The 25,314-nt window shown below is 43.2% G+C and overlaps 1 protein-coding gene across 4 annotated transcripts in view; it reads left to right on the top strand.

Moving 5' to 3' along the window:
- LOC127009841 (uncharacterized) overlaps positions 1–25,314 on the top strand; it is a 138,329-nt gene that overhangs the window by 15,633 nt on the left and 97,382 nt on the right. For all 4 annotated transcript variants that reach the window (XM_050883206.1, XM_050883205.1, XM_050883207.1 and 1 more), the window contains 2 exons: positions 8,131–8,258; positions 22,063–22,141. In XM_050883206.1, coding sequence (XP_050739163.1) covers positions 8,131–8,258; positions 22,063–22,141 — 207 coding nt within the window. The remainder of the gene's footprint in view (positions 1–8,130; positions 8,259–22,062; positions 22,142–25,314) is intronic.

Genomic DNA, 25,314 nt, shown 5'->3' on the forward strand with positions numbered 1-25,314 from the left:
GAGGTGTTGGTGGGGGAGCAGAGGTGGTCGTGGCGTCATAACATTCAACACCAGGCTTGGATATTGTAGTGGCTATAGAGGTTCCTCGTGTCTTTAGCTGCCTCCTCCTGGCAGCTATAGCGCATTCTCTCCTCCTCTGGGCCTTCTTTGAAGGTCGAGGCATGTTTTCAAGCACGAAAACTACGAGGTTTCTGCAGGGAAATGCTGTATACCCACGGGTGACAAAGGTGGGTTTATAGCTGAGACGTGTGAGGAAGCAGCGAGCACCCCATGGCTCTGACTCATGGTCCAGAGTTTCCAGCTAGGAATGAACCAGTGGTGTAGAAAATTTCAAAAAAATCTGGAAAAAAACAATTTTTGGTGATTTTTCTGCTAAGAGCACCTACCACGCATGGGAGCTCAGACCTCCGAGATGCGCTGGCGCGGTAAATACAGGTAATAAAACATTTTCTGACCCACTTTATCTGCGTACATATATGATAGTATATGATACCATTAAATACCCAATTTATCTACGTACATATATGATAGTATATGATACCATTAAATACCCAATTTATCTACGTACATATATGATAGTATATGATACCATTAACCCTTACATTACGGCAATCGTATATACAGTCACCTCTCGATTAACGCGAGGGTTACGTTCCTGGAGATGTCGCGTTATTTAAACATAATTTCCCCATAGGAAACAATGGTAATAGGGGGTTACATTCCTGGACACTGGGAAAGTCTGCCTATTTTTGGGATTTTGTTACTCTAACCTTAAAAAAGAAATATATTAATTCATTAGTAGGTCACGGAAACAACAAAATCACACATTCTCATTTTATTTAAATTCACCTCCTGCCGTCCCTCATCACCCTGCCTCCCGTCACTCCACTCCCTTCACCTCCACCTGCCTCCTGCCTCTCCTCTGCCTTTGACTACTGGTGACAAAGATGACTCCCCTTAGTTAAAGTTTTCTAAAGAAAGAATTGCTACATTACATTTGTAAGTCACCGACAACAAAAACTCCCGTCTGCCTCTCTCTCGTCTGCTGAATCCTCACCCCGCTCTCCCTCCTCCCTCCTCACCCCGTCCTTCCACCTCACAGGAGGTGGAAGGACAGGGTGAGGAGGTGGAAGGACAGGGTGAGGAGGTGGAAGGACGGGGTGAGGAGGGAGGAGGGAGAGCGGGGTGAGGATTCGGCAGACGAGAGAGAGGCAGACGGGAGTTTTTGTTGTCGGTGACTTACAAATGTAATGTAGCAATTCTTTCTTTAGAAAACTTTAACTTAAAGGAGTTATCTTTGTCACCAGTAGCATGGGTAGTCAAAGGCAGAGGAAGGAGGCAAGTGAGGCAGAGTGGCGGAGGTGAAGGGAGTGGCTGGAGACGGGAGTGCAGGGTGATGAGGGACGGTGGCCGACGCAGGTGAAGGTGAATTTAAATAAAATGAGAATGTGTGATTTTGTTGTTTCCGTGACCTACTAATGAATTAATAATGTTTCATCGATGACGTCACCGCACGGAGACGCTGTCTTTCTCCGAGAAAGACAGCGTCTCCGCGCGGTGATGTCATCGATGAAACTCGTGTTAAATTGAACATATCTCGTTTGTTAAACGTATCTCCTTAAATATCAACTTGTGTTAAACCAAAAACGCATTATTTAAACTCACTTTAATTGAGAGGTGACTCTATAAGTGCGCTACCGCACGCCCCACCCGTACGGAGATCTTATATATATATATATATATATATATATATATATATATATATATATATATATATATATATATATCTATAAAAATATATATATATATATATATATATATATATATAAAAAAATCACACCGCTCCCAACGTTTCAAATATACCGCCAGTTCTTGATTCAGAAGAATGGTGGAGGCATCTGGCATCTATACACACACACTCATTCACCTCAGCGCGTGACCTACCAAAGGCCACAGATCATTTTTCACTTTTGTTCGGAATACATCTGTCGTGTCTTGTGACATGTCAAACAGTTCTTCTGCTCCGGGCGGAAGTAGAGCACGGGCGAATCAAAGTGACAGTGACTGATGACTGCAATGTCAGTGACATTGACAGAGGAGGGAGGGGCAAGTAGGTAGAGAGAGAGAGAGAGAGAGAGAGAGAGAGTGGGGTGCTTCCATGCGACACGTCATGGCCACGAGAAAATGAGCAATATTTTCGGCTGTCATAACGTTTTTTGTTATTATTAGGAGAAAAGTTTTGTTACAGCACCATATATACTACGTAGATGAATATACAATTATTACAAAGAAGAAAGACATCATTTCCACCTCTTTTAAATGTCTAAATTTTCCCCGTGCACAGCATCCAGAGAAATATATTGCCACTCATTCTCTTAGGGTTAAATACCCAATTTATCTACGTACATATATGATACCATGTGATACAATTAAAAAGGCCGTGCTTTCTATATTTTTTGAGGTAAACCCTTGAAACAGATACAGGTAACTCGATTTACACGATAATTGTGTCCTTGAAGAGGTCGCGTAAATCAAAATCAATGTAAATCAAACAAGAGGTAGTTTTCTATCGAAAAATAAATATTCATTCAGTGGAGAGGGAGAGAGAGAGAGAGAGAGAGAGAGAGTATCCATATCACCGAGATATCCACTCAGGCACTCAGCCTCACTCGTGTGAGGAAGAAATGAGGGACACCAGGAGTGACTGGCTGGTATTGGTACCGGTACTGAGCCGTCTGGTACCGGTACCGAGCAGTCTGGTACTGGTACCGTACCGTATAGCTGGTACCGTTAGTACCTGTACTGGTACCGGTACCTGCCCACCCCTATTGTTGAGTAGCGTGGCAGCGTGGGTACTGTATTGTTGTTCATGTGGCACACGGGAAGAACTGAGGTCAGCTGTGTGGCCGCGGCGCCTTGTGAGTCCAGTTGCGTGAGACATCTGGTGGCCACTCTATAAAATATCGCGTATAAGTGAAAAAAACGTGTAAATTAAACATTTATTTGGATTTTGGACCCCGCGTTATTTCAAAAACGCGTAAACCAAACTTGCGTAAATCGAGAGTTACTTGTGCCTTTAACAGAGATCTATTGAACTAAGGGATAGGTTTCTTAGTTTTAATTAGTGGATGGTGTGGCAGTAGGCACCTGCAAAAAAGATACAGGTATATCTGAAATGTACTTTTAAAATTTTGTTAGCATTGATCCATAAAAATCAAATTACTTATAATTATGTATATAATTTTATATAACTAATTATTACAATTAGATAATTATGCAAATTGATTAGTTACCGAAATAAGAAATCATTAAAATATCTTAGAGGCGACAGCTCTTTTTTCTGTTAATTATGCTGAAGTTCTACTTGAGAAGAGTGTACACTGATATGGCTGGGCCAGGAGGGATTTGCCTGTACAGCTGCCCACGGAGGCTCAGGGATTGGATCCCACGCATCAGGCTCACTGATCACCCAGTGTCATGCCCTGGGAGTTTAATTTTCTCTTTTTCTATTTTCCTACACGTCCTCTGCGTGTATCAAAACACAGAAGAAATAAATCAGGACAAGGTAAGGGTATTCGCTGACTGCCTGGGATTGAACCCACGACCAGCGTGATGGGAGAGCCACTCCTTACCGAGTCGGCCAAAGAGGTACCCCACTGGCTAAGTGGGTCATGGGAGGCTCGTTCATCTGGCATAGTCACCGCACTACATGACTTTCCCCTCTATGTAGATTAATTTCTGTGTGTTAAGACCTTTAGACTGTGACCCATTTTGGTGCACTATTTCACAATGTCCCCATAGAGACATACCTCCAACACTTCCCATTTTCTATTAACCTCGGAGCATGGGCCATCCTACCTGTTATCCCTTCGGGGAAACTCAACGGAACTGCAGGAGAGAATCCCACCGCTGCCACCACTGTCATGCTCCGGGAGTTTCATTTTCTCTTTTTCTATTTTCCTACACGTCCTCTGCGTGTATCGAAACACACGAGAAATTAATCAAGACAAGGAGAGGGTATTCGCTGGCTTCCTGGGATTGAACCTGCGACCAACGTTACGGGAGAGCCACTCCTTACTGAGTCAGCCAAAGAGGTACCCCACTGGCTAAGTGGGTTATGGGAGGCTCGTTCAGCAGGCATAGTCGCCGCACTACACTAGCACGTGGACTCTACCTCCTGGTCACCATGGCCCCTTGAAATCTCACTGGAGGATACTGGGGATTTGAACCCATGCATAAGGGTCATCTTCCAGCACCATGCACATGCTTATTCTAACCACAAGCTAAAATGTAATTTGTTAGAGTTCCATAACTGAGTCAGTGGTTCCTGCTTGGACAGTTTTGTTCTTTCAGTTGTTTCATAAGTATTCCATGTTCCTGCAAAACCAAGATGTGTTAATAAGTAAGTATTTGAAGTGCAGCAGAAGGGTACTAACTGCCAAAAACAGTATATTTGCCAGAAAACACAGTCAAAGATTGGGAAAATTGGGGAATGATTTGCTCTTCAAGTCAACCATTGCACCTAGAATAACATTTATTGTATTGAAAAAAACTGAGGAACTCAACTATTCATTGCTGTACATTAAGAAGTTCTAATCATTTACCATCGAATTACCAACTGCACTCTCCGTAGATTGTCTTCTTGCAATCTGGAGCTATTATGAATAGGATTGTAAAGTACTGTACTGTAATGTTGGCCATGGTGATGGGATTAGGCCACTCTAAGACATCTCCCTCTTTTATTTTCTCAACTTGCCCCATTCATTGACGCTCTCGTTAATGACCACGTCTTCACTGTCAGATGCTGGTTGGCAGAGCTGATGTAGGCCTCCCTACAGTTTTGCTTAGCCTTTGCCACACTCCTTTGGCAATTTTCTGAGGGAATGGAGGGGTTGCAGGGGCATCCACAACATCACCATCTCTGCAAAAATAATCCGATATGAAGGCAAAAATTCACGATAAACAAACCCACAAACACGAGTTGAACATTGTGGTAGTCCATGGGAGGGACTGATGCAGTGGGAGTGTGCAGGTGTAAGACGCTGTGTAACTAGCTCACTGATTGGGCAGACGCTCTAACGTCACGTGGTGCGACTAGTATCTCATTGGCTGGGCCAGTGCGTGAGGATTTAGTACCCTTCTGCAGCGGCTCTCTCTGGACTGGGATTCTGTATGTTGATAATGAATGATAAATCAATGTATGAGTATCATGTAATTTCCAGTTAACAGAAGGAACTGTCAAAACTCAGTAGGCTTACATCTATCTTTGACTGCCAGGCTGCATGGCTTTCTTGCAAATACTGTAGGAATGAACTTTTGATGATTAATTAGTCCCTGGCTAAATTGTTCCACTTGACGTGTTGATATTCTAACTCCAGGTTTTCCCCTTATCCAACTTAGAAGTTTCGTTTTCATAGCAACAAGGCAGGCCACGTGCATGTGTAGTGTGGCGACTTTGCCTGATGAACGAGCCTCCCAGAACCCACTTAGCCAGTGGGGTACCTCTTTGGCCGACTCGGTAAGGAGTGGCTCTCCCGTTACGTTGGTCGCGGGTTCAATCCAAGGCAGCCAGTGAATACCCTTACTTTGTCTTGATTAATTTCTTGTGTGTTTCGATACACGCAGAGGACGTGTAGGAAAATAGAAAAAGAGAAAATGAAACTCCCGGGGCATGACAGTGGTGGCAGCGGTGGAATTCTCTCCTGCAGTTCTGTTGAGTTTCCCCAAAGGGGTAACAGGTAGGATGGCCCATACTCCGAGGGTAATAGAAAATGGGAAGTGTTTGAGGTATGTCTATGGGGACATTGTGAAATAGTGCACCAAAATGGGTCACAGTCTAAAGGTCTTAACACACAGAAATTAATCTACATAAAAGAAGTGGCTCTCCGTCACGTTTGTCGTGGTTCAAATCCAAGGCAGCCAGTGAATACCCTTACTTTGTCTTGATTAATTTCTTGTGTGTTTCGATACATGCAGAGGACGTGTAGGAAAATAGAAAAAAAGAAAATACAGCTCCTGGGGCATGACACATATAATCACATTGAAAGGCTTTAACCCTATCTACTGGCAAATCACAGAAAAGGGATCTTCCTTAATGATGGTCTGCTTTGTTTGGCTTCTGAAAGACTCTTCTGTTTTCAGAATGATGCCATCCCTCTTTGGAGAAGTCATCCTTCCTATTCGCAGACCTTTCTGGGTGCAGTGGTCACAACCATAATATCTTGAATGTAACTTTATTGACTTCACTAATGCTTCAGCTGGAGCATCACATATTATGCAACTTAGTGTAACAGTGTAAATCATGTTTCCATACTGTACACCATGTTGCAGAATTTGTTTCATGTCTTTCAATGTATCAAGAAGAAAATCATTGTTATCTAGCTTTGAATTTCGAAAGGCAAGAGCGATTAGAAACACTGCCAAAGGTGTCAAGTTCATTATTGCACAAAGGATTGGCCAGAGATCCTCATTTGTACTTTTAAAGATGAGAATACCATCAATATTTAAGGCTAGTTTCAAATCAGAGTGTCCAACAAACTTGAAGGATATTTCTTTGAGGTAACAAGAAGTTGATCCCTTACAGCAAGATATGCATATGTCAAACCTGTAATCTTTTCAGTAGGTACTAACTGAGTTGTTTGGAGCAGGGTACGAGGACTACTTGGCAAATCATGGAATGAGTCTCTTAGTGTCCTGAGGTTATCATCAACAGCTGTATGTGTACCTCAGAATTCATTTATCCATGACTGCAACTGTAGCTTCATATTTGTCATATTTTCTGATTCAGAATCAGATGAAATTTGAAAAAGGTTGTCTGTCCCACTCCTACAGTCTGTTGACATTCAGAATGAAACTGAACATTCAGTGAAGTTACTACAGAAATATTAGCATGTACTTTACTGAACATTCAGTGAAGTTACTACAGAAATATTAGCATGTACTTTACTGAACATTCAGTGAAGTTACTACAGAAATATTAGCATGTACTTTACTGAACATTCAGTGAAGTTACTACAGAAATATTAGCATGTACTTTACTGAACATTCAGTGAAGTTACTACAGAAATATTAGCATGAAAGTACAAAATACTGCTTCTCATGGAGATGGTTGGGAGGAAGGTGAAACACAAACTGCTTCCGAGCCGTGTATTGATATCCACACACAATCACACTTGGTGCCGGTAGCAGGAACAAGCAGGGGTGGCAGGAACAAGGTAGTGATGGTAGGAGACAGCAGTAAAGAGCTTGGCTGGCAGCTAACTTCACTCTACCTTCCCCTCTCTGCTCTACTTTCGAGGAAGCCTGGGCTGCCCAGTGAGATATGGATGTTATGAGGGAGAGGGGAAGGGTGCAGCGGAGGTATTGGAAGGAACAGCCCCACGTCACGTACCCACTTTGAGCAGCGACACATGTACCTGCTCAAACAATGGCCTGGCTAAATAAAAAAATTGTGAAGTTGTTAGGGAAAATATTGATATCAAAGTTAGTGTTTTCTTTATTTTTCCCTTCTATATTGTTACCTTGTAATAAGATCAAGGCTCAAAAACAACAAATTACTATGTAAACCTTTATTTAAATCAAAAGCTTTAAAAAAATTCTTTGACTTAAGTCTTGATTAAATAAAACCACTGATTTAAATCAAACAACCCTGCAATAAAATAATGAGGATTCAAAACTACCATTGATTTTCTAAAGACAAAGATTTTGGAGTCAATGCATTCTGCTTTTTTGCTGCAGAATGCCTTTTCTGATACATTTTTATATGAAATTCATTGAATTATTAAAATTAAATATAAGGTATATATTCCATTGCATCAGCCCTTTCAGAGAAGCAAGTAGCTTTTCCATCTCCTAAATGCCTGGGGATCAGACACTGCTCTATTGTACCATAATTCAGCTTAGAAAGCCCCCAGTAGATGTTAGGCGCATCACACACCACCAAGACTCTGTTCCCTTACCTCTGAAGGAATATATACATCAGTTTGAGAATTAACAAGAATCATGTGTGCCAACATAATTGTTTCATCTTAAAATACTGGTAAAGGCAAACTGAAACATGTTGTAGCAAAGTTTAGTGGCAGATTATTTAATCATATGCCTAATTTATCAGTTTTCTTCCTCATCTTTCAGTGGTAAATTGAAGGAAGTAATATTAGGACTCCCCAGTAAGAAGATGGCTTACAAGGCCTTCTTTAGAGCAAGCATGGTGACCAGTGGTGCCCTCAGGCTCCATAACAAACAAATGGACATCCTCATAGGTAAAGTACCTGTTATTTTTTGTACACTGCTGATTGCCTTAGCTTAGTGTATCCATCACAGGGGCGTAGCCAGGATTTCAGTTAGGGGGGGTCACAATCTTTACCAGTCTGTCTCAATACTGATAAGGATTTACACCAGTGGTTCTTAACCTTTTCATCGTATGACCCCCTGAGACTCTCCAGGGTATTGCCATGACCCCTATAATAAATTTTGTAATGGTGACCTTTGTGTAAAGGTAAGGTAAAACAAAACTATATGAAGATCCTGATTTATAGAAAATATTACAAATAAAAGACCTTGAAAAATGCCACAGATCTCCTACAAGTGCTATTTCAAAATCCATAGAACTAATGCACATAAAATAAAACCTACTTATTCAATCAGTGGGAGGACTGACGTCATTGTTTTGCAGCCATAAGTACATCAAAGTGAGGAGCAGTGCTCAACAGGCAACACCTCATGTCGCTGTCAATCACAAGTCTACTGCGTGCCTTCGTTTTCAGTGCCATCATTGATGAGAATCCGCCTCGCAGTGATAGGTCGAGGTTCAGTATGGTCAGTGCACGCACCGAAAGAAGAGGATTTTCGTCATTCAATGTCGCCCAAAATGTCGGAAGCTCTTGTCCAGAAAAATTGACTTTCAACTGAGTATCCTCACGAATTTGAAGAAATTCTACCTTCTCAGCAACATCAGTATCACAGATGGCACTGTCCTTCACTGAGAAGGGTCAGGAGATCCATGCATCAGTACAGCGGTCATCCAGTCCTGGAAAGTAACTTTTGATGGCGTCATTCACCTCCAGAAGATGAGCTGAGATCTCCTCACGGAAACTGCATTCAGCTTCTACCATAGAATCTAGGATAGTTGTCATATGAGGGAAGAAAGTTGTGTCACTGTCCTGAACTCTTCATGTAAAGTTGAATCATACACTTGAATACTGCCACTTTGTCACGAACTGTGTGCAGCATTGCAAGGTTTCCTTGGAGTGATATTCAGGGAATTCACTTCAGAGGAAGAAATGAACCAAGTAGGCAACCTTTGTTACGAAACAAATATCTTGCATCATTTCGTGAAGATTTTCTTTCGAGGTACGACCTTCTTGCAACAGCATCGTTATATCCTCTTGAAGTTGCAGCACGCGATTCAGAACTTTGCCACGTGAGAGCCAACGTACATACCTCCATGTGAAACAGGAGAACAGAGAAGTCAGAGCCATTTTTTCACAAAGCACTTTAAAAATCCTTGAAGTTGTTGCGTTCCCTCGGATATGGTTCGCAATCTTCACAACGTCTGTGAGCACTTCTTGAAGTCCAGGCGGGATAGTCTTCATCGCCAAAGCATAAAGATGAATCATGCAATGAGTGAAGGAGACATGCGGAGCGACATTCTTCTCATATGGAACGAGCCCCATCTGTACACAGACCAACAAATGCTTCCCAACTTGGCCCATGTTTAATAAGGAGAAAGGCTTCTAGGATTTTGAAAATATCTTCTCCACGAGTTATTGTAGCCACTGGCTCAGAGTACAAGTACTCATCCTTCATACCTTCCTTGTCAAAGTAGCGAACATAAACAATAAGTTGGGAACATGAGGCAACATCTGTCGACTCATCCAGTTGCAAGGAATAAACAGGACTACTCTTCACAGCACTCAACACTTGCAGGAGAATATCCTCACTCATATCCGAGATCCTACTTTTGACTATCATTCAAAAGGGAAATTGCCCTCAATTTGTGTGCCTGCTGTTCTACAAGAATCACCTTCGTTGCTTCCAGAATGCAGGCTTAATCAGATTTTCACCAATAGTATGAGGTTTCTTGGTCTGCGCAATTTTTAGAGCAATTTTGTATGAAGCCTCCAGTGCGCTGCTTTGTTCTGATGAGCGAACTGACCAGTGGAATCTATGGGACTGGCCTTCAGAGCAGCTTCTTTTGGCTTGAAGTAGTCCAAGCTTTTGTCCACCATTTGGCTATGTTAAGACTCAAAATGAACCTTCAGTTTTCTTGGCCTCATACTTTCATGACTCAAAACCTTGGTGCAACTGCTGCGCCTTGGGAGTCACAGCCAAGAGCGGAGCACATACAGACCTCCCCCCCGTAGCTATGATCTGGTTGACTGGCTGATTGTGGTTGATGTTTTCAGCAGCTGGCCACGTCACGTACATGAAATAAATTATATTCTCCCAAAGCCTCCGCGACCCCTTGAGAAACCCCAAATGACCCCCAGGTTAAGAACCGCTGATCTACACTATATTATTTATATGGGCGGTCACGGCCATGCACAGCATGTCATTCTCGAGAACTTCCAACAAATCCACAAAAAAGGAGTTCCTGAAGGGGGGGCACGTGCCCCCTGTTCCCCCCCCTGGCTATGCCACAGATCCATCATCATCATCATCAGCATCTTCAAATCATCATAGGAGATGCCACATGAAAAAGGCATTGATACAACTTTATAGTTTTTAAACAGCAATGGAAGCTCCTCAAGGGCTTAAAAACAGAAAACAAAAAGGCCACTTAAGTGCTACTCCAGCAAAAAGAAAACAATATGGGAGGCTAAAATAGAGGGTCAGTTTTGATTAACCCGGCAGCAGCGACGGGCCAAATTTGTGGCTTTACCGTGTAGCAGCAACGGGCCAAATTTGTGAAATTATATAAACCCTCCCAAAATAGATGATACATAATCTGATCACAAATGCTTTGATATATATTATGAATTGGTATGTGTGAGGGGTGATTTTTTTCTCATTTTTCTCGCTTGGAGAGACCATAAACAAACATGATCCTCGCTGCTACGTACCAGGTTAAAGAGGTATTCTGATATTCCCCTCATGAAAGAGTTCAAGTTGTAGGCAGGAGGAAATACTGTTGAAAGAAGGCTGTTCCAGAGTTTACCAGCAAAAGGGATGGAAGAATGAAGATGCTGGTTTACTTTTGCATAAGGGATTTGGATGCCATGAGGATGAGCTAGAGTAGAAAGTCATGTAAGGGGTGGAGGGCATATAGTTAGCAAGTTCAGAAAAGTGGCCATTATGAGAGTATTGATGAGATAGATAGAGAGGCATCACTGTGGTGGAATTTTATGACACACAGTTTGTTTATGCTTGAGACTATGCATCATACATCAAACCCTGTCATTGGCCCTTTGTTTTCAACATGCTGGATGCTTGGCCAGTCACGTCCCAGCTTTTACAAGGATTTGTTTATGTTGTAGTCAGGCTCCAGATTTTCCTGTGGTGAGTACACAGTCGCAATGTGTGCTGTATTTTATATTTTTTTACCAATTTCTAGGCAAGATAGTAGACATATATGTATTTCCATGATTAAATAAGTATTTCAGGCACATGATATGATACATGACAATACGTGAGAATTGTTTTTTTGTCTTCTTATTGACCTAGATAAGAGAGGAGTGTGCCACGAGAATCATGTCAGATGACGAGTGTGAGAAGACACTGGAGGCTTCCCATTTAGAGAAATATATAAGTTCCATTTGTTTATTTATCATTATACCATAGCAAAGAGCAACTTCTAAGCTTTCAAATGATACTTAATTGTCCCAGTGTTTGTTGCAATATTTTGACTGAACACTAAGGTATGCAAGGGAACACCTGTTAACCCCTTGACTGCGGATTTCCTACCAGAAGGCCTCATCATGCTACAGGAATGGAACAAAAAGTGGTTGCTACAATTCAATGAAGAAAAATGTAAAGTCCTGCACCTTGGGAGGGGATATCCAGCACACCAATACCACATGGGAAATGCCCCATTATCCACCACAGAGGGAGAGAAAGACCTGGGAGCATATGTTACCAGGCTACCAGTAAAGGCGAAATCCGTGCCAATCGCAGTGGACGGGTTAACATTAGTTACCCGTGTTTTATGTACGTAACTTAACATTGCCCACTCATTTTATCACAGGGTATAAGGGTTAAGAGGTAGAAGACTCAGTAATAGGACGGGAGTTGATGAGATGGAAAGCCTTTGACTGTGTCCAAAAAGGATGTGTGTGTGAAACCCCCACCACAAGAGATGCATACTCCATATGAGGCAGACGAGGCTTTCCTATGTGGATCATCTAGGAAGGGAAAAAACTGGTGGAGATAAAATAGAATGGCCAACTTTAAGGAAGGTGATTTAGCAAGAGATTTGATATAAACTTTTTGAGTCAAGGTAAAGGTAAGGTAAAGTTGGGAGGATATGCTGCAGCTGCCTGTAGTGGTGTGCTCATTTCTGTCCCGTTGGCCCTTTGAGCCTGTGGTGGGAGGGAACCCTCAACCCCACACAGGGCCAGTGTAACATCTGGGGTACCACAGCTTTACCTTCCTCAGGCTTCCCCAGGCACCCATTTATCAACCATCCTGAAAGGAAGGACGAGCAGCTAGGTGGGCTGCACACCAACTGCTCAGGCTGGGATTTGAACCCAGGCCCGCAGATATGTAGTCAGGGATACTAGCCACTGCACCACTGAGGCATATCCATTTTTGAGTTAAGAATAGACCAAGAATGTTTAGTGTAGAAGAGAACAGCAGAGTGTTAGCAAAGAATAGGGGGTAGGTCTATGGATGATTGTGTCATATTAATAAGTGGAGAAATTGAGTTATTGAGGCATTCAATCAATCAATCAGTCAATCATTGGGGGCACATGCCGGGGGGGCATATCGCCTCACCCACCCTACGTCGCCAAACCTGGGGGTCCCATCAGGCAAGTCTCCATTCAGGCCCCCTTCCCATCCCAAGTACCTCCTGGCAGGAGCTATCGACTTGCTCAATCCATGAACTCCGTGGGCATCCCCTTGGCCTCCTCCACTCAGGATTGTCTCTTACAGAGACAACCCAATGAGCTGGGTCGGCTTCTGGGTAATGTCCCACGTGCCTGTATAGCCGGAGTTGGTGTTGATGGACTATGCAGGTAATATATGTTGAATCAGTCTCACGGAGTAGTCGTCAATTTGACACAGTCATTCCAGCGATATCCCATGATTTTGCATAGGCATTTATTACCAAAGGCATCAATCCAGCTCTCCATGTCCCCATATAGTGTCATGTCTCACAACCATTGAGTAAGACAGGGAGCACAAGGGACTTGAAGATCCAGATCTTTGTCCTTCTGCACAAGTATCGACAACGCCATATACTCGTGTTGAGCGAGTCCATAACACCGTGGGCCAAGCCAATCTGCCGTAAGTCTTCCTGGCAAGCCTCACTGTTGTTATGAACTACTCTCCAAGATATGTGAAACTTTCTGAGATCTCAATGTCCTTGCCACACGCATGAACAGACTGTACTGTTTCATCTAGCAAGCCTCCAAACATCTGTACCTTGGTCTTGGCCCAGGAGACCTGAAGTCCCAAGGGCTTTGCCTCCTTGTGCAGTGCCTCGAGAGCCATCACCAGAACCTCCAGCGACTCCGCCAGGATTACTGCATCATCGGCAGAAACAAGGTCTGTGACCCTGGTATTGCCAATGACTCCACAATGACTGGTCCACAACTCTGACGTGCTGAAAAATGATGGGGCAAGGATACAGCTATGCCTCACTCCCGCATTCACAGGAAAGAAGCTGGACAAGCCCCCCCTCACATTTCACAGCACTCTCTGTCCCAGTATACAGGCCAGTCAGCAAACCAGTAGTCCTTGCTGGAATCCCACAAAGTACACAGAGTCCAGGTAGGAACGACCAACCCCCTCTTCCAGTCAGGAGGAATGGTACTAGACTGCCATACGGCAGTCAAGACTGCATGCAACCCGTGGATCATGGGCTCACCTCCAGCTTTGAGGAGCTCTGCACTGATCTTACAGGTGCCAGGTGCATTTCCACCCCTCAACTTTGCCACAGCCTCTCTGACCTCGGCCAGAGAAGGTGGGCTTTTGTTGATAGGTGGATCAGCATCCGCCACCTGCAACCCAGCAACTGGAAGCTGCCCACATGGAGGGTCCGCCATGTACAATTGCTCAAAGTACTCAGCCCAATGAGCTCTCTGCCCATCCATGTCCAACACGGGGCAGCCGTCAGCTGTTCGGATAGCGCTCACCTGAGAGGGAGATTTGGAGCTTCTTCAGGGCTCGGTAAGCAGGTCGAAGGTCATTCGCATTTAAATGGCCCTCGACATCCTCAGCGAGACCCCTGACATACCTCTCCTTGTCTCTCCTCAGGAGAGCTCTAGTCCTACGCAACAGAGCCCTATATTGGTCCTGATTCCCAGCAAGTCTGGCAGCATGACTCTCCTCAATATTCTCAAGCGTCTCCACCGAGGCAAAGCCACTCCTAGATCTCGGGCGTTCTTCATTACACTCCTTGGCAGCTTTCAGAGTCTCATGCTTGAAGGTATCCCACAGTTCTACAGGGTCCTCCAGGATGCCGAGCACATCGAACCGATTTGAGACTGTCACTGCATATTCCTGAGCACATGCCAGGTCCTTCAGCCTCTCGAGATGGAACACAGTATTGTTGCATTTCGAGATTCTTCTTGACCTGACATGGAGCTTGAATGGTGCAACAAGCCTGTGGTCAGTTGCAAAGAACTCAGCACTCTGGAAAACCCTGCAGTTCTGAAGGATCCTCCAACAACTACTTTCTAGGATATGGTCTATCTCCTTAGCTACCCCTCCGTCATCACCATACCAAGACCAGCGGTGCAGCTCTGGTCTCTGGTACAGGTAACTCTCGATTTACGCAAGTATTGTGTCCTTGAAGAGGTCGCGTAAATCAAAAACAATGTAAATCAAACAAGAGGTAGGTTTCTATCGAAAAATAAATATTCACTTCATTCAGTGGAGAGAGAGAGAGAGAGAGAGAGAGAGAGAGAGAGAGAGAGAGAGAGAATATCCATATCACCGAGATATCCACTCAGGCACTCAGTCTCCGCCTCACTCGTGTGAGGAAGAAACGAGGGACACCATGAGCGACTGGCTAGTATTAGTACCGGTACCGAGCAGTCTGGTACCTGTACCGTACAGTATACCTGGTACCGTTAGTACCGGTACTGGTACCGTACTTGCCTATTGTTGAGTAGCGTGGCAGCGTGGGTACTATATTGTTGTTCAGGTGGCGCGCGGGAAGAAATGAGCTCAGCTGTGTGACTGAGGCGCCGTGTGAGTCCAGTTGCGTGAGACATTTGGTGGCCACTCCATAAAATATCGCGTATAAGTGAAAAAAACGTTTGAATTAAACATTTATTTGGATTTTGAACCCCGCGTTATTTAAAAAACGCGTAAACCAAACTCCCATAAATCGAGAGTTACCTGTACCAAGAACCCGCAATTCTCAATTTTCTGGATTTTGCAAAATTCAGGAGTAGAGAGCTGTTGATGTTCCTGGTATACCTGAACCATGGGGACCAACACATTGCTCGTAGCCAACCCTGTCAGTGCCAGTAGTAGCATTGAAGTCGCCCAGGACAATGAGTATGTCCCGGGGAGGGCGCTGGTCTAATACGGAGTTGAGTTTGGCATAGAAGATCTTCTCTTCAGTTTCATCAACTTTCATGCATCTCGGTAGGAGCGTACACTGCAACAAGAGACATGAAGCCCAGTGTGTGCTTCAGCTTCACTCGCATTATATGCTCATCAACCGGAGCAACCTCAACCACAAATGGCAGCAGTTGGCTGGAGATGCCCATAGCTACCCCTTGACATGGAAGCCATTGCTCATTGAAGGATATCAAATTTCTTATGCCCCTTTCAGAAGTAATTCCAAGGTCATAGGTTAAGCATTTTGTAGTGTCCAGCCTCAACTTCTCTTATTCCTGTTGGGACGGTCTTGTGTTAAACGATTTTGAATTATGCAGGATAGAGTCACTGGCATAGGAGTGGATAGAACAGTTTGTTTTGGAAAGCTCATTAATGAACAAGTGAGAGATTGGGAGATAGAACATAACCCTGCAAAACACCTCTGGTTATGGCTTTCCAGGTAGAACAGTGACTGTCTAGATCAGTTTGGAGGGAAACTGGAATTAAGAGTACAGTGAGGGGGAGATAATCTGTAGGAGAGTAGTCTGGAAAGCAAAGATTTGTACCAGACTGTCAAAAGCTTTCAAGATGTGTAAGGCAGCAGCAAAAGTTTCATTGAAGCAGCTATGAGAGGATGACCAATCAGTTAGGAAATCTAGATCACCATTAGAATATCCCTTGTGGTACTGGTGACCAGAGAGGTCAGCAGTTGGTGGATGCTTAAGAACTTATTTGTTAAAGACTGTTTCAAAAGCTTAAGAAAGACAAGAAAGCAAAGCTATAGGGCTGTAGTTTGAAGGATTAGAGCAGTCACCCTTCTTGCGTATAGGTTGTATGTAGGCATACCTCCAGCAGGAAGGAAAGGCAGATGTTAAAAACTGGAGATGAGAAGGTTTGCCCAGGCAGGGTGGGCAGGGTGTCAAGATGGAGGCACAGTTTTTAAGGAGAATAGGCTACACTTCATAGAGTCTAAGCCTTCTGAGGATTCTTACCAGAGAGGTCATAGAAAGCATCATTCTTAAGTATTTTGATAATAGGCATAGTGGAGTCAAGAGGGGAATAAGTGGGATAATGCTTTCAACTTTTCAAAGTGGATTTTTAGAGGAAGTTTGCTCAAGGAATTCAGCTTTAGAGACAGATGTGACAGCTATCGAGGCATTGGAATTAAAATGAGAAGTGGGATGAAGAAGAAAAATTGTTGGAGATACTTTTTTTTTTAATCCAAAAGTCTGGAAGAGTTGAGGTGTCGCCCTCTGTAAGCATCTTATCACTATTAGGTCTCAAGTTGATAGTTTTGTAAAATATCACTGTTTAACCCTTCGACTGCTGATTTCCTACAAGAAGACATCACCAAGCTACAGGAATGAAAAAAAAGTGGCTGCTACAATTCAGTGAAGAAAAATGTAAAATCATGCACCTTGGGAGGGGAAATCCAGCATACTAATACCACATGGGAAACACTCCACTATCCACCACAGAGGCAAAGAAAGACCAGGGAATATATGTTACCAGGCTACCAGTGAAGGCCAATTCCGTGCCAATCGCAGCGGATGGGTTAAACATTTTAGTTCACATAAAAACATAATAGATTGACTTTCCCAGATGTTTAATACACATATAATTTTTGTAAATAGAAGACATTTTTTAAAATTCATCATCTGTAATGACAATAGTTTCCTACATTGTTTGATAAACATTTGACCCTAGGCATATTCCGTGCCATTGAGAAGCTCTTAGTGTGGTGCTGCACGATGTATGTGTATTAATTAGGCTGCAGAGCTGAAGTCCACCTCCCTCATCTCTACCTCAGGAGCCTCAAGCTCATCATCCCACATGGAGCCCCCATCATCATGGCTACCATTACTCATCCCCACTACTGTCATCAGAAAGGTCACCCATAATGACTGGGAGATGAGTAACTCTCCTCCAAAGCAAAGACAAAGTGAACAAGTGATGGGAGCGTGTCGGGCCGGCCAGCCAAAGAGTGTGTTGTCATTAGAATGGCATCACAATTATTTCCTGTTTTATGGTTGAATGATGACCATAGGGGGCAGAGCCAAGATCCGAGTGAGTGAGGCCTTCCAAAGACACACTGCCCTCCCTGTAGCTCAGTCCAAGATTTTAATTCCTTGGAGTCTACAGCACAGAGGGATGGCACGCCAGGTGCGTCACTGGATGGCTGTACAGGCGAGTCATGACGCCCCTCTGCCTCACCCCAGTGAATGGGTCAATTAATCTGTTAATACTAAAGTTATCATTGGCATGCTTTCAACAGAAGTAGTTTAATGTGTGATGCGCTAAAAGGTGGTGAACACAGGAGTCTCAAAAAATGAGAAATGCTCAGAAACATTTCTTGATTACTCATGATTCATGCAAAACTCATGACCATGCAAAAATGCATTCCTGAGCATTTTCAGATTTAGTAGGAGGTGTGTAGGTGCTGCCACCATAATAAAAGAAGTCATGTAATGATGAACCCTCGCCTGACTAACAGGGCAAGTCTGTAAGTCACCATAGAGTTGCCAGACAAACTTTCAGCATATTAGCACATGAGGTCTGTCCGATCTTTTCCCAGCCATTACCTATAGACGACTTAATACACCCAATGTGCACTAGTATTTATGACTGGACAGTAAGGAATGTTTGGGGAAAAGAGGAATTGGTTTACAAAGAGGCTGGATAATGGATGAAGAAGCTGGAGATGATGTGTCTGAGTGTTCCGGTGTGGTACAATAAAGCTCTATCTAGATGGCAGCACCCCCGTCTCATGACACACACTAAAGGTTCTCCTAGATGGCAACACTCCCACTTTCTGACCAGTGCCTGAAACATCTTATTCACAGTACTCTGCTGATGTGTCACCTGCCGTCGTCACCTGTTTTCTGCCGTACGTGGTTGTGGCGACAAGATGCCTTCGGAAGGTGACGTCTCAGAATTAGCACATTTTGACATTTTCTGTTAATGAAGGAGTTTGTGGTGAGTTGAAAAAGAGATGTGGCATGATTCAAGGCAGAAATGTAAAGATCATAATAAGCAGGAGTTCAAAGGCTCAGGTATATTTTATGAGCTACCACACTATCCTGGATAACACAAGAACAAGTGTGATTAAACCAGGGCTTTTCAACATGAGTAGAAAAAGTACGTGGAATGTGCATCCTCATCGTAGAGGTAATCACCTCTGTAATGCACTGAGCTCACGCACAGGAGTTTCTGATCAGAAGGCATTAACCCATCCGCTGCGATTGGCACGGATTTCGCCTTCACTGTTAGCCTGGTAACACATACTCCCAGGTCTTTCTCTGCCTCTGTGATGGACAGTGGAGTGTTTCCCATGTAGTATTGGTATGCTGGATATTCCATCCCAAGGTGCAGGACTTTAGATTTTTTTTCATTGATTTGTAGCAGCCACTTTTTGTTCCATTCCTGTAGCTTGGTGATGTCTTCTTGTAGGAAATTCACAATCAACGGGTTAATCATTCTTTGGGAAATCAGAAAATTACATCCTTAAGTCATCCCACTGAGCTGAAGCATAATGCCGGAAGCTTCGCCTCACATTGAGTCCAGAAGTTGTACAGGAGCTATAAGACAATGCAGAAATAAGATTCTGACTGGAGGAGCCCAATGGATTGAATTGTTTAACAGAAAAAGGTGAAGGATTAGATGTCAGGAAGAGGTTTAGAATGTTACTCAAGTCTCCCAGGCAGTCAGGAATATATTTTGAGGTGCTGAACCAACTGCTCTATATCATTAACCCCTCTGTCCCATGATTACAGTTGTAGAGATGGTGCTGAGTCCCATTTCTCCCTTTCTCTCCCTCTCCTCTCACTCTCCTTTCCCTCTTTCTCTCTCTCTCCCCCACTCCCTCCCCTGCAAGGAGTCCTTAACCCTAGATCACTGTCCCTCGTGATTATCATCACAAGTGGTAGACCTATTACGTGTGCACGAGAACCCGGGCAGTACCAACCTCCACCACCCATACGTCCTCCTTCTGTGGTGCGAGCTACATGTGAGGAGAGAATTCTTTTGCTCCAGTGCATGCAGTTTTTGTCTGCCCCGAAAAAGATTATTGTATACAGGGACAGTGGAATTGTGGCACATTAGGATGCATTTGATTGGTGTGCATAATTTTTTTATATTAGTTTTCAGACATATTGTAATGTTTTAAAACTGTTTATTATACACTGCCTGGAGTTATCATGGGGCATGGGAGGAGAAGGAGGAGGCTGAACACTACATGGAAACATGGAAATGCTGGCAACAGAGAGCCTATTGGCTCATTGCAGGATTGCTCACTCTGGTGATTTGATCTGCTTGACAGCCCCTTCATGCCTGCAGCTCAGACGAAAGTACTTCGATATTCAATTTACTCCTGATGCAATGAATTGACAGTCGATTAAATTTTTAGAGGCTGATGGAGGAGTACATGAACCAGCCAGGTATTCTGTCCACAAGTTGTGAAGAAAGTGAATGTGCAGTAAGAAATGAAAGTGAAAGAGGAAAGAGGAAGGAAGTGACTGACAGTGACACTGAGGGTGAGGAAGGTTTCAACCCAGCCATAACCTCCACACCAGGAAAAATACACCACAGCATTGCACCAACCCCATCTCCATCTCCACCCACAGTTCACCCCAAACCTGGCCCCTCCAATGTGGAACACCCCAAACCTAGTCCCTATAGTGTCCCAACAAAGAAAAAATCATGGGTCCAGATGAAATATCAGGCCTAGTACTGAATGAGTGCAGTGAACAGTTACTAGAACCAATTGATGATGTTATAAGTTGTTTGATTAAGACTGAGAAAGTCCCAGTGCAATGGAAGAGGGCACACATGGTCCCACTATATAAGAGCAGAAATAAACAAGAGCCACTGAACTATAGATCGGTTTCCCTAACAAGTGTAATGTGCAAACTATGTGAGAAGGTAATTAAAAGACAGTGGGTGGACCATCTTGAAAGAGAGAAAATAATAAATGAAAGTCAATTTGGATTCAGACAAGGTAAATCTTCTGTCACAAATCTAATACATGTATGTTTTTACTCAAGAGTAATAGATATTGTACAGGAGTGAGATGGATGCATATTTTTGGACCTAAAAGAGGCATTAGATAAGTTCCACAAAAAATTGCTGTGGAAACTAGAACATAGAGGAGGATTAGGGAGAAAAATGACGGAATGGATGAAAAATTACCTGACAAACAAAGAAGTGAGACTCGTGTTGAAAAGATGAAAAAACGTATTGGAGAATGGTCACAAGTGGAGTTCCACAGGGATCAATGTTAGTGCCTAAGATGTTTTTAATGTACTTAAATGATATACCAGGAAAAGTAGAGTTACATGAGTTTGTTTGCAGATGACGCCAAACTGCTTAGAAAAATAAGAGATGAGGATGATTGTAATAAGCTGCAGGAAGATTTAAATGAAATACATGAATGGAGTAAAGAATGAGAAATGGAGTTTAACAAAAATAAATGTCACACAATGAAATTCGGCAAGAGTAAAAATGGACCAAGTGGAGTGAATAGGATGGGAGGAACAGTCATCGACATGGTGAAGGAAGAAAAAGACTTAGGAATCATAATACAAGATACACTGACACCTGAGAAGCACATAAACAAGATATTTGGAGAAACATACAGTTTGCTGCAAAATATTAGAGTGGCATTTCACTACTTGGATGGGGACGTGATGAAGAAAATAATAACAACATTGATTAGACCAAGGTTAGAGTATGCAGCAGTTGTTTGGTCACCACACAAGAAAAAGGACCTAAGGAAACTCGAAAGGATTTAAAGGATTGCAACTAAGATGGTACCAGAACTATCAAGCTTGCCATACGAAACTAGACTGGGGGAACTGTGCCTACCAACACTGGAAGAAAGAAGAGAGAGGAGACCTGATAGCATTGTACAGGAACGCAAGTGGAATGGACGTGTTGGATAGAAATGATTCAATACAGATGGAAGGGAGGAGGCAACTAAGAGGGCACAGTAAGGAATTGAGGGAGGGGACTTGTTTGAAAGACATAAAGAAGTACAGTTTGCCATACAGGAGTGTGCATACGTGGAATGGACCAAGCAGTGATGTTGAAGCAGGCAGTGTCTATAAAATGAAGGAAAAGTTGGACAAATATAGATTGGGAGACAGGACTGACTGAGCTTGAGTCCAGGTCCTGTATACTACAAATAGGTAAATAAAAATAGGTAAATGCACACACACATGCATGTACCGTATGTACTGATGCATGCACGCAAGTACGCATTCACATACACACTCTTGCACACGCATCCAAGCATGCTTCACACACATGCACACACACACGCCCATAGTAACACCTGTATGTAAATATTTTCAGATGACACCGTGAAGCTACTTGAAGCCATGCGAAGGGAGAGAAAAGCTTTGGAATCCCTAGAGGAGAACCTGGACTGCATGTATGTTACCCTCATGTAGCGTTATGTGTTCCATGTCTGTTACCCGATACAGTGGCGCTGATGTATGTATTCTACCCTGACTTATTGATGGTTGTCTGTGTGTGTTTCGCTTATATGGTGTTGATGATATATGTATGTTTTGTTGAAGTAGTTTTGGTGATGTATGTTTTGTGTCGAGTTGGTGATTTTTACAGGGTGAAGCAGGTGTGTATGTCATGCCCCGGGATTTTATTTTTTCTGTTTTTCTATTTTCCTACACGTCCTCTGCGTGTATCGAAACACACGAGAAATTAATCAAGACAAAGTGAGGGTATTTGTCGGCTGCCTGGGATTGAACCCGCGACCAGCGTGACGGGAGAGCCACTCCTTTACCGAGTCGGCCAAAGAGGTACCCCACTGGCTAAGTGGGTTATGGGAGGCTCGTTCATCAGGCATAGTCGCCGCACTACATGTATAGGTTGTATTATAATGACTGTGTTGACTCTGCTTTAGTGTGTATCAGTGCTGGGTACTTCCGCTATTTAGTCTGCAAATCCGCAATAGCGGAAGCTCCATTTCATTTGTGGATTTGCGTTTGCGACAAAAAGGTCGCTAATTTGCGGGTTAGCATTTACGGTATTACTTCCGCTAACCTCCACTAACACGTAGAGGAGCCAACCCGGTTCAGCCTGGACAGCCTCAATCTGATAGATTCTTCAAATATTAAAATAAAAATGATTAACTTCAAAACTTTTTTTAGCTGTTGCCTTTTCCAGTTTTTACAAAAAGCACATTCACCTAAACCTCTCAGGGGATCTTATTATAAAAATCATAATCAGTATTTTGAAGGAGACAGGGCATATGAATATGGATTTAGTTGTGATAGTCACAATGATGAACATCCTTTGGTCCTTCTCATTAAAAATAACTTTAAAATAGGTGCTTATTAGATTATTACACAATAATTAGTATGATTACAAATCGTCCATACTTGAAGTAGCAGTATCGTATGTATGGTCAGTGCCTAGCTACAGAATTACATCACAAATAGAGTGAAAATAGATTCGAGAACTATGGATAATATAGTTTTTGTTTGCGGTTTGCATTTGAAGTGTGAAGTTTTGTGACGGAAGACTGCAAATATTGTGTAGCTATTTGCGATAGTGGATTTGCAATTGCAATTTAAACCAATTCTCAAAATTTACAGAATTGCGATTGCGAAAGTTATGGAATAAGTTAGCGGATTTGTGATAGCGGAAGCTCAAATTTGTTAGCGATGCCCAGCTCTGGCGTGCGTGCATGTATGGGGTAATAGACTGTTATGTGTGTAAGTATGTTTTGCTGGAGTGGCAGCATACTTACTTGGCTGTTACGTGGATGTGTGTCCAGTTCTAACAGATTCATGTGTTTGTTTATATTATGTTGGGATGGCAGTATACTCAATTGGCGGTGGTCTGGATGTGTGTATGGGGTGATAGATTTTTACATGTGTGTGTATTTACCTAGTTGTCTTCACCTAGCTGTGGTATACGGGAGAGGAGCTACACTCGTACTGTCCTGTCTCTGTATCTACTGTAATCCAATTAAATTCATGAATCGTCTCTTATGTAGACCACATCTTTTTCCCGGCTGGTCCAGCCTCCGCCACTCTTTGTGGAAAGTTGTTCATCTTAATGTGTTTTCTACAGGCTTCCTTTTTTCATCTTCCTTCCATGACCTCTTGATTCTCTTATGTCCACTTTCTCCATCCCACTCAGCACCCTATAAACCACAATCAGATCCCTATTCTCTCTCCTTTGTTCCAGTGTCGGTAGGTTCAACTGCTTCAATCTCTCTCATCATCATTTCATCGACGCCTGCTCCAAGGAGCTCCCACCAGGGGATGGCCACGACAGAAGAGTTTCCAACTTTCTCTATCCAGACACTCCCTCCTTGCCTGCTCAAAGTTTCTCAAAGATCTTTCCCCCCTCTCCCTAACATACTCCTGCACCCTATCCCTCCATTTCACTGGAGGTCGTCCTCTAGCATTCCCTCCCTCTATCTCACTCACATACACCCTTCTGGTCATCTTACTCTCCTCCATTCGCTCCATGTGGCCAAACCACTTTAAAGTCTGTCGCTTCACTTCTTCCACCACTCCACACTTCTTCCCTTCACCCCGTGACACATTCCAAAACGCTCGTACACACTTTCATTACTCATTCCATCCATTCTACTCACACCACAAGCACTCCTCAAATAACTCATTTCCACTGCCTGCACTCTAGACCTCTGACTTTGATTCCAGGCCCACGTTTCACTTGCATATGTGAGGGTTGGTACTATTATTGTATTTCTCAAATCCCTCTTTACCTCCATGCTCACACTTCTGCCATTCATGATTCATCCCAAAGACCCTACCACCCTTCTTCCTTGCAATGCCCTTTCTCTTATCTCTCCCTCCGTACCACCATGCTTACACATAACTGATCCAAGGTACTTAAACTCATTGACCTCCTCCATTTCTTCACCATTCAAATTTATTTTGCATTCTTTTTCACATTCAATTCCCACTCTATATGGGCATACAAAATCTACAACCTCACTTCTACTCCGCTCACGAACCATCAATTTACTTTCAGCTTTCTCGTTTTACAGACACTATCAAAAACACTGACCAAATTTTGTAAGTCAATTTCATTTTCTGCAATGAGCACTGTATCATCAGCAAATAGTATCAAATTTAGTACCCACTTCCTTCCCTCAGCGAACATTTTTACTCCAACTTCCCCAACTTTGCCCTTCATTTCTCTAATAACACCATTCATATAAATATTGAACAACCATGGTGACATGACACATGCCTGCCTTAAGCACACTTTTATCTCAAATCCCTCAAGCTTTTAGCACCACCAGCAAGTGACGCTAGTGCTCGCTCTTTTAACCTCTGTATCTCAAAAACTGTTCATCACAGCTAAAAAACAAAAACACCATTGGAAAGAGGAGGCCAAGATCTATATGATTTGGTAATGTAAGTCTCTCCTGCGAAAGTACAGGCACGTTCAGGGGGTGTTGCCTGTGAAGACGTACATTTATACGTGCGCAATGGTCAGCCGTAAGGCAACTACTGTAGATCTCTTGATGATGGGGTGCTGGCAGGGCAGTATTGCCAACTGCAAAATTTACAACTATTTGGCCAAAATATCAGTCAGGTG

Source organism: Eriocheir sinensis, chromosome 42 (assembly GCF_024679095.1).
Source record: "Eriocheir sinensis breed Jianghai 21 chromosome 42, ASM2467909v1, whole genome shotgun sequence".
In the NCBI taxonomy this organism is placed as follows: domain Eukaryota; kingdom Metazoa; phylum Arthropoda; class Malacostraca; order Decapoda; family Varunidae; genus Eriocheir; species Eriocheir sinensis.